The 9,842-nt window shown below is 35.4% G+C and overlaps 2 protein-coding genes across 2 annotated transcripts; one reads left to right on the forward strand and one right to left on the reverse strand.

Annotated features, from left to right (window-relative positions):
- Nucleotides 1-241: 241 nt before the first annotated feature.
- Nucleotides 242-2,213, forward strand: LOC142164263 (uncharacterized). The gene is made up of 4 exons (XM_075221928.1): nucleotides 242-837; nucleotides 1,204-1,282; nucleotides 1,400-1,754; nucleotides 1,846-2,213. The coding sequence occupies exons 1-4, from the start codon at nucleotides 242-244 to the stop codon at nucleotides 2,211-2,213; spliced, it is 1,398 nt and encodes a 465-aa protein (XP_075078029.1).
- A 3,106-nt stretch (nucleotides 2,214-5,319) lies between these two features.
- LOC142164266 (uncharacterized) lies at nucleotides 5,320-8,258 on the reverse strand. The gene is made up of 8 exons (XM_075221933.1): nucleotides 7,623-8,258; nucleotides 6,991-7,371; nucleotides 6,765-6,908; nucleotides 6,173-6,416; nucleotides 5,943-6,087; nucleotides 5,730-5,862; nucleotides 5,428-5,495; nucleotides 5,320-5,323 (listed from the first exon to the last, which is right to left on the reverse strand). The coding sequence occupies exons 1-8, from the start codon at nucleotides 8,256-8,258 to the stop codon at nucleotides 5,320-5,322; spliced, it is 1,755 nt and encodes a 584-aa protein (XP_075078034.1).
- Nucleotides 8,259-9,842: the final 1,584 nt, after the last annotated feature.

Below are 9,842 nucleotides of genomic sequence, written 5' to 3' on the forward strand. Positions count from 1 at the left end.
TATCTGGGTCGACGAAGATGTTAAAAATGGAAGGAAATCAAATCAATTCTGATTTCCCTAATTTTACTCAACAAACTTAAAAGTTATCCCATCAATCTGTATTCTTCTCAAACTCAGAAATACAGAAACGTGAAAGAAGCGAAGAAACAGAGCAACATGCTTCTATATTGTGCGATTTTCTTCTCCTCCTTATAGATTGATACAAATTATATACAAAAGAAGGTATAACTCTTCTATATATATGGCAAGCTTGACAATTTTGTTGCGTCATTCTGGAAAGTGGAACGATGAGGGCAATTATATCGACTTTTCCATTGAGGGAATACTGATTAAGGAGTATGCTTCCTTTAATGATCTAGTTGGTTCAATTTCTAATCAACTGGGTATAGATTTGAGCATAAATACCATTAAAATACAATACAATGTTGAAGGCAATCACACGCCAATGGAAATACACAATGATATGGGTTACAGAGTGTATGTAGAATTGAAAAAAGAGAACAGAGAATTTGGGATGTATCCTCTGTGCATTACAACTATGGAAAAAGAGCTTATCTCCGAAGATGGTTTAAATCAAGGCGACATTGTGCAGATAGACGAAGCAGTTCAAATGTACGATTCCGATACAGATGATACACTAGCTATAGAACTTGCCAATTCAGGAGAAGCGATTGGAGTGTTCGAACTCCACAAGGATTTGATAATTTCAAAAACTAATCAAAAGGAGGTTATGGCTGGACAAGTTTATAAGGATAAGGCTACATTGAAAGAGGTGATGGAGAATTATGCTATAGCTCAAAGGTTTCAATTCCGTGTTGATCGGTCTAATGCTGTCAGGTTTGATGTTTGTTTAACTTTGTTGTATTTAGTTGTATTTGTGTGTTTCCTCCAGATGATGAACACCTTTGAAAATTTATATTTGTTTAGTATTCTTAATAATATGTATTCAGGTGTATTTTACTATTGAAAAAATACAACAGTGGCTATGATTATTTTCATATTATGTCTATAATGTTATTAAGTGTTTGATTATTCATACGAATGTATTTAGTTGTATTTATTGTATTTAATCACATCTAACAATATTGGAATTCGTTAGTATACAAAATTACATATACACAGATATCAATTTGGTACTTTATGAATATGAAGTATATATGTCAGATTCGTTAAGTTGTCTGATGTATGAACTTTTTTTTCCAGCTATGCATTAATATGTATTTCAGAAGATTGTGATTGGAGGTTTAAGGCTTCAAGCATTAACAAATTGGAATTATTCAAGGTGAGAGAATTCAATGACAACCATACATGTCCGCTGAAGGATAAAGTGTACGAGTAGCGGCAGGCTAGTAGCAGCCTTATAAGTGGTATTATAAGGACAAAGCTTACAAACCATAAGAGGAAATACATTCTGAGGGACATTATTGATGATGTGAAATCAGATCTAGGTGTTGATGTTAGCTACATGTTGGCGTGGAGGGCTAAAGAAAAGGCAATGAATTTTCTTAGAGGTGAACCGGCTGATTCATACAAAAAATTACCAGGATACTTATATACAATGGATAAGACATATCCAGGTTCTCACATAAGAATGGAAAAATCGTCAAAGAATGAATTCATGTACGTGTATATATCATTGTATGCATTTATAAGGGGGTTTGATCATTGTAGACCAATTGTTGTAGTGGACATAAGTCATCTAAAATCCTACTACACCGGGACATTCGTTTCTGCAAGCACGTTGGATGGTGCAGGTGAGTACCTCAATAATAATACAATTTGTTAATATTTAAAGCATTGGAAAACATATATTTAAAAACAATTATATTCAATTGTATTAAACAGGTCATATATTGCCACTAGCATACGGTGTTATTGATTCAGAGAACGATGCTGCTTGGACGTGGTTCTTTGAGCAATTCAAGATAGCATACGGTGTAAGGGAAAACATGTGCATTGTTTCGGATAGAAATGAGAGCATCATTAAATCTGTATCGAGAGTGTATCCGGATGTACCGCATTGTGCTTGCATATGGCATCTATGGAATAACGTATACAAGAAATTCAAAAAGAGCCATGCCAAGTTGAGTGAGATATACTTCTCGATGACAAAAGCATACACACAAACTGAATTTGATAGTCTGATGGAGAAGGTTGAGAAGGTAGATATTAGGGTGAAAGAATACTTAGAGTTAGCTGGTTACGAAAAGTAGGATAGGTTGTATGCACCTGTTAACAGGGGATGGACAATGACGTCAAATATCGCTGAGTCAATCAATGCAGCACTAGTTTCAGCAAGGGAATTGCCAATATATGACTTCCTCGAAGAAGTTAGGAAGATGTTTGGTCGTTGGAATTGTAGTAACCGTAAAGAAGCTACTCAGACATACAAGACGCTTGGGAAAAAATACCAGGAAATGCTGGAGTTGAATGAGACCATGTGTACCCGTATGACTGTAAGTTAATTTTTTATGGCATTGCTGTATACAACTGAATACAATTTTTTTAGGTAGAACTACCCGTTAATTTTTATGAATATTTGCTTGAACTAGTAAATAATATAGATGAATACAGGTAAATACATGTGATTATTAAGACTGTATGCACGTGATAATGATTACAATGGAATTCAGGTGATTGATACAGTTTAAATTGATTGGAAATACCTGAATACAGTTGCTCAAAAAAGGTTGAATACAAATGCATACAAATGCAGACTGTAGATCAATACACAGTAATACAGTTGAATACAGTTGCATACAGTTGCTGGAATCAGCTGAATTTAACTGAAATTGGATGAAGTTGCAATTTTCGAAGTTGATAGTAACCATTTAACTCAGTAGTATATATTTGTTAATTCATGTAAATGTGTTCAAAACTTATATTTCTGTTTTTAAATGTAGGTGGTACCCTCAACTGAATACTTACATACTGTTAACGATGGTGGGAGGAATTACACAGTCTGCCTGCTCGAGAGAAAATGTGTTTGTGGGAGGTTCCAAATTGATGAATTGTCATGCCCACATGCCTGGGCTGTATTGAAGAGCAAGTTTTTAACGCTTGAAGAATATTGCTCTAGCTATTACAAGCCAAGTACAATTGTAATGGCATACGATGTGCCAGTGTACCCGCTACCGGACAAAAATGACTGGAATATACCAGAGCATGTTGCAGAGGAGGTTGTACTACCACCCAAATGGAAAAGACCTCCTGGAAGGCCAAAGAAGAAGCGCGACAAAAATTTAAGTGAATTGTTGTTGCCGAAAAATCAACATTCATGTAGCATATGTGGGCAGGGAGGACATAACAAGCGAACTTGTAGGAATGCCCCACGTAATAAATAGTTGTATTCTGACATGTGTGATTCGACAATTTATCAACACTTATTATGACATTATCAGCTATAATAAATTCTTTTTTCGAAGTAATATATTGTGGAATAACTTTCGTTAATATTTTCTGAATTTATTTAGTTGAAGTATTTTTATATATATAAATATATATGAAGTGGTTGTGAGAGTATCTTAGTATAGTTGAATACAACTATATCAATTCCTTAATACAGGTGAATACAACATGTTGAATATAGTTGAATATAGGTTAATAATACAGTTTAATTCAATTGACTTTGGAGGAATACACTGTAATACAGTTGAATACAGATCTAGACAGCTGGTTGAAACAGTTGAATTTAACTGACATTGGATAAATATAGGTAATTCAATTGTTCAATACATTTGAATACAACATGTTCAATAATGTTGACTATAGGTTAATAATACAATTCAATTAAATTGACTATAGCTGAATACATATGAAATCAGAGAAAAATACAGCTGAATACAGCTGAATAATACAACTAAATACAAGTTAATAAATATAACTTGTATTGTTTCAAGTCAATTCAAAGTTATATCTGAATGGATGCAGCTAAATATACTTGAATACCAACTGTAGACAACTGATAAATACACTTTAATACAACTGAATTGAACTCAATAATATAGATTAATATAATCAGCTAAACAGAATAATACAACTAAATACAACTGCTTAATACTGAAAGATAAAGCTGATCTTATGCAGCTGAATACAATTCAAAAATTGGCATTAACAAAAATCATTTAGCATACATAAAGTTTCAGAAATTGTAACTAACATGTGCGTTAACTAAAACCTGTTCAAGCAAACTTAACCAAATTTTAGCATGTAAGTAAATAGCATCTACGACCAAAACCACTACAATCAGTATCATTGTTCAAGCTAAACTCAAAAAAAAACTAAAGTTATTCTAAAACTATCTGCATCTTTGCCTCCGACTAAGAGATTTGCCTTTCAATCTTTGAAGGTGCTTCACTCTCGCTTATTGCATCAGCATCTATCTTACACATAGCATAGTCCCATAACAGAGCACCATATCTTTGACGGAGAAGAGTGGCATCAAATGGTGTTTTTTGTGTAATCTCTCCAATAGTGCTCAGAAACTCCACGAAGGCTGCAACATGCACTCCACAATCCCTAAAAAATAATTGATTGAAACAGAATATAAAATAATTAATACAATTAGATTTGTATAAAACATATAAGAATGATGATTGGATACTTACATGCTGCCCGCTTTCTGTTGAGGCAGATTTGGAACGAAGATAACTTCAAAAGGTTCGTTATGATCCTTGTTTGTGTATGCGGGATAAGCATACCAGTCAATGCCTTGACTATCTCTGTAAAAGCCACTAATTGACAGATACAGAGGTAGTAGCTTAGCTAGCTTTACAATCTCAGAGACTACGTATGTATCATGACCGGAAGACGTGTACGAGTCGTACACTTTGATACATCTATCTTTGAAAGTCACAACAACCAACACCCAATGAAGTTTTTCCTTCAAGTTCACTGGTATCAAGACATTATCCACTGTATGCCAGGGTACATTAGCATGCAATCTGTATCCCCTAATATACTCACATACAACGTCTTCTTGTTTGGCTACATTAGCATCACTATCTGTATCTTCATACCTGTCATATATTTCATCTATTCTTGTCTTGAATATACAATCAACAGTAGTAAACGTGAAGTCCCTATGCTGATTGTACTTGCCCATCTTTCGCAAATAGTAGAATATGACATCCATATGCTATAAACAAAAGAGGTTGGTAGATAGTGTGAGTTTATTTGCTTGAACTAAGAAATAATATATATGAATACCTCAATACAGATGCTAAAAAAAAGTTGAATACAAATGAATACAGAAAATAGAGGAATACACTGTAATACAGGTGAATACAATTATATGCAGATTATGGACTACAGCTGAGTTCAACTGACATTGAATGAATACAACTAATTCAATTCCTTAATATAGGTGAATACAACATGTAGAATAGAGTTGAATATAGGTTAATAATACAGTTCAATTCAACTGACTTTGGTGGAATACACTGTAATACAGTTGAATACAGATCTGGACAGCTGGTTGAAACAGTTGAATTTAACTGCCATTGGATGAATACAGGTAATTCAATTGTTCAATACAGTTGAATACAACAGTTTCAATAAAGTTGACTATAGGTTAATAATACAGTTCAATTCAATTGACTATAGCTGAATACATAGGAAATCAGAGAAAAATACAGCTGAATACAGCTGAATAATACAACTAAATACAAGTTAATAAAACAACATGTTATTATTTAAAGATAAGATTATCAGTTTTGGGAAAGACTCACATTGTCATCCCATAACTTCACGTCAATGGATAGAAGGTAAAACCAGTTTTTGGAATCAACTTGATCAACTCCAAAATCCAATGGAATGTGAAGTATAGACTTGTTTTTCTTGTAATGGTCGTCGAGATTACCTCTACAAGTATGATATAAAACTCATTATGTACATACCTTAAAAAAATGAAAACATAATACAATGAACGGGGGAAAACTCACTTCTGATCATGTCTTGCTAGAAGACCTTCACGAACCCACTTGTCATATTCTTGAATGAGTAACATAGGATGTGGCCCCGTTATTGGATCTTCCTCAAATGGGTGTCTTTTCTCAAAGATGGGTGTCAACTTTACAGAGGAACATGCTGTAAATTGAATTTGTGTTTATGGACTACTATAAATGATTCAATCACGATGAATGCTGAATATTACGTTTGTAAAATCACTTACCTCCTGAGTCGAAGTTAGACTGATAAGGCGAAGAGTTCCATCTACTTGGTCGCCTATTTCGTTGAGGTTGCACTGGTGTGGCTTCATCTTTTTTTGCACTGGCGTGAACAACTATTCTAGTTTCTGGAATTTGACTGGGTAGAAACTTGTCGTCCAGTTCAAATTGAGAAACATAGAATTCTTTAGATACATCCTCTTGGTTTGTGGTAGATGGTATGATGGACGGTACCTCTGAAGTAGTTTTCTGGTAGTTGTATGTATCATTGTTAGCATGGTAACTTAATGTTAGAAAAAGATTAAATACATATAAGTAGCTAGTATACATTACAGAAAATGCAGATTAACCAAGCAGAATACATGTAAATATAGTTGAAATAAAAATAAATACGGCAGTTTAAAGTGATATTACAGATTAAGTGTAACACAGTTATGAATACATCTAAAAACATATGCTCAATATGTTAAGATTTAAAAGTCAGAATACATATATATAGAGTTGAATAACAGTTAAATACATCAGTAAAATGACTAGATTAAAACATATATGAATACAGCTAAATACATATGTTCAATATGATAACTGCTTTTATACCTCATGATTATCTCCGACATCTGTGTCAATGCCACCATCATGTCTCACTATGGGTTCAGTTTGCTGATTTTGTTGAAGATGGTCTGAAAGCATCTTGAAGTTATCATTGATCAATGTCCTTAGAGACTTGAACTCTCCAACAACCTTAACAGTACAAAATAGTTAGAAAAATACTAAAACACATAGCTATCAAACTTTATTGATTAATCGGTGGGTAAATACTCACGTATTCTTTGAATGATTTTAGGTCTTTCCTCAAAGAAGATACTTCCTCATTTTGGCCTTCTGGGAGCTGATGGTCATGCACAAGTTTATGTCCAATGTCATAAACACAAACAGGAGGGACTTTGGGCTGATATTCTGGTTCTTTTGTAGGAATCTTGGGTTGTTCCTTGACCTTCTTATGTGGTGGTGATGAAGATGGACCAACACTTTTAACATGTTTCTTCTTAGATTGAAGATTGGGTGTAGGAGAAAAGTCATCCATATCCTGTTCCGATTTGTCTGAATGCGCAGGAGTAGGTATTTTCTCAATATCATCGCACACTTGAGGAATCTGAATAACAGCAAGCTCTATATCTAGAGGAGTGATGTCCTTGAACACAATCTGTGAACAAAAATAAGTTATGACTTACAAAAAACATATTAATGCATAACTGTATAATGCTACATTCAGGTGTATTTAACTCTGTTGTATTTAGAATGTATTAATATGTATGCAAGTATTCATGTATATAAGCTTATGAATCCAATGTATATTACAATAGGCTTTCCCTCTAACTGAATGCAAATGTATGCAAATTATAGATGTATTTGTGTTCAATTATCTTCAGAATATTGATAACATTTGTATATTACCGTGTTTCCGGTGTCTTTGAACATGTCGTTCGTCAGATAAGAAAATGTTGGCTGATTTCCGGTGGTTCTCCAATTGAGTATTCTGGGGACCACGTCGCAGACTCGGACTGCAATTTTGGAATCAACAGAAGAACAGCACTCATAAAACCACACCTGCATAGCTAGGGGCATCCCAGCTATCCTGTAATACTTCTTCAAAGCATCCATCTTCTTGCTAATCGAGTTTATCAACAGCTCAAATGCTTTAATACCCCAATGATATTCAAAATAGCGCCCACTCTCTACTAAGTCAAAATCTAGCCTCTGTATAGTTGCACTATTCTTCTCAGATGAAAATATAAAGGTGTGGATGAAATACAACAAAGATATCTTCAAAGCATCCTCATCATTGTCGGGGCCCCATGCCTTGTCATTGAAGCATTGTCTCAAGTGTTTCTTCTTTACAGTATTAGCACTTCCAAAATAAGTCGCAATAAGCCGGTTAGGAGGAGTTTCACTAAACTCAAAATCTTCATCTTTACCTACACATTTGAGGCCAGTCACAAGCGCAAACTCCCTTAATGTGAAATGTAATTCAGTACCATTGACGTATACTGCAAATACATTGTTTGGAGTGCCGTTTAACTGTCGAGCCATGAAGCATCTGAAGAGTTGATGTTGAACATCAAATCACTTCATTTGAAGGAATGAGCCAAAGCATGTATTGTAAGCACGTGATTTTTGCTTTTTATGAGAATTACTCCCAAAAATTCAAAATAAAATGATTTCCCTTGGGGTACAATTTTTTGTACTTGACATTTTGATAATTGTTTTGTCCATGAATGCTCACCTTGCAATAGTTGAAAATACAGAAATACGTTGCATGCATCTAGGAATTAACAATACATTTTAGAAATCGATTAGCCATAATTTGGTTAAAAGAAAACCAAAAATACATGCATTTTGTTTCTTGACATTGAGTGATTTTATTTAAATTTGTGTGCTAATAGGTGTTAAATAATATGCGTGTAATTTTATTTATTTAGGAGTTTTGTTTAATTTTGGTAATTAAAGAAAAAGAAAAAAAAGAGTTGTGAAAAAATGAAAAGAATTCGGATAGGGCCAAAGTATGAATAGGCCCAAATCAATTGCCCCACGACCCAGTCCAAAACTAGGCCGTCTAGGCACGCCCCAAAACGACGCCGCATAGGGCGTTTAATCTAAGCCATTCAACCATACTCATCCAACGGTCCACACTCACGCCCGTAACCTGACCTGTTTACTCGGGTCAACCCAGCCCTTCATTAAAACCAAACGACCTCGTTTCTATACCAAACGACCCCGTCCTGTCCCTCACCAGTGGATCCAAGCCGTTGAGATTATCTGATCGAACGGCCCAAATCAGTCGCCCCATTCCGTATATAAGTTTCCCATCGCACCCCACGCCCCTAAACCAAACCCCACCCTTCAGCACTGTACACCATCGTCCTCAAACACAAGCCCCACCCATTCCAAACCCTAGCCGCCCCCATACACTCTCACCCTGAACCCGGCGGCCCCGACGCCGGTGGCCACCAAAATAACACCCCTGATGCACCTCACCACCCTGAACACGGATCTGCTACCCCCTCACCTCGAATCACCCTCCATCATCTCGAATCTTAATTTAAAGGTTCGAGCAAAACCTCGATCTACACTGACCTACCCCAAATTCATACCAGGTATCCCCTTGACCCTCCTCGTGAGCAAACCAAGCTTGGTTTGGTCCGAATCTACCTACAAATCCTTAAAGCCCAAAATCGGATTGGTTCGAACCCTAGGACACAAGAACCTTGGAATCTGGCCAGTTTAATAGAGGGTTGGGGTCTAATAGACTTTAATCAAGGTGTTCTCGATTGAGAACACCCCGATTAAAGTTTGTTCGACCTTAAATGGGCAAACACAGCCAGATCTAGGGTCATCTGTGTCTGGACCTTTCAGAGTGAGTTCCCCTCCTTCTTTTCTGTTTTTTTGTTTGAAATGTTGTTTCAATTTGTCAGCATGTATGTTTAGTTTGATTTGGTTCCGATTTTTCTGTCAAATACTGTAAACCCTGAGTTAGTGTTAAGTTTGTTTTGGTGTTTATTTGATTCTGTTGTATATTATAGTTTGTATAGTCGATTAGATAAGCGTTGTCGATTAGTTTCATAGGGCTGAATGTTCAAATGTCCTGATTCCTGATAACTTCATATGATTTGATCG

This window comes from Nicotiana tabacum, chromosome 1 (genome assembly GCF_000715075.1).
Source record: "Nicotiana tabacum cultivar K326 chromosome 1, ASM71507v2, whole genome shotgun sequence".
Lineage (NCBI taxonomy): Eukaryota > Viridiplantae > Streptophyta > Magnoliopsida > Solanales > Solanaceae > Nicotiana > Nicotiana tabacum.

Bases quoted from the DNA above. Each gene is read 5' to 3' on its own strand.
- LOC142164263 (XM_075221928.1), top strand. From the start codon at position 242: ATGGCAAGCTTGACAATTTTGTTGCGTCATTCTGGAAAGTGGAACGAT. The intron at 838-1,203 runs GTTTGATGTTTG...TTTTTTTTCCAG, and splicing joins GATCGGTCTAATGCTGTCAG to CTATGCATTAATATGTATTT. The intron at 1,755-1,845 runs GTGAGTACCTCA...TGTATTAAACAG, and splicing joins AAGCACGTTGGATGGTGCAG to GTCATATATTGCCACTAGCA.
- LOC142164266 (XM_075221933.1), bottom strand. From the start codon at position 8,258: ATGGCTCGACAGTTAAACGGCACTCCAAACAATGTATTTGCAGTATAC. The intron at 6,909-6,990 runs GTGAGTATTTAC...TGTACTGTTAAG, and splicing joins TAAAATCATTCAAAGAATAC to GTTGTTGGAGAGTTCAAGTC. The intron at 6,088-6,172 runs GTAAGTGATTTT...TTCAATTTACAG, and splicing joins GTCTAACTTCGACTCAGGAG to CATGTTCCTCTGTAAAGTTG.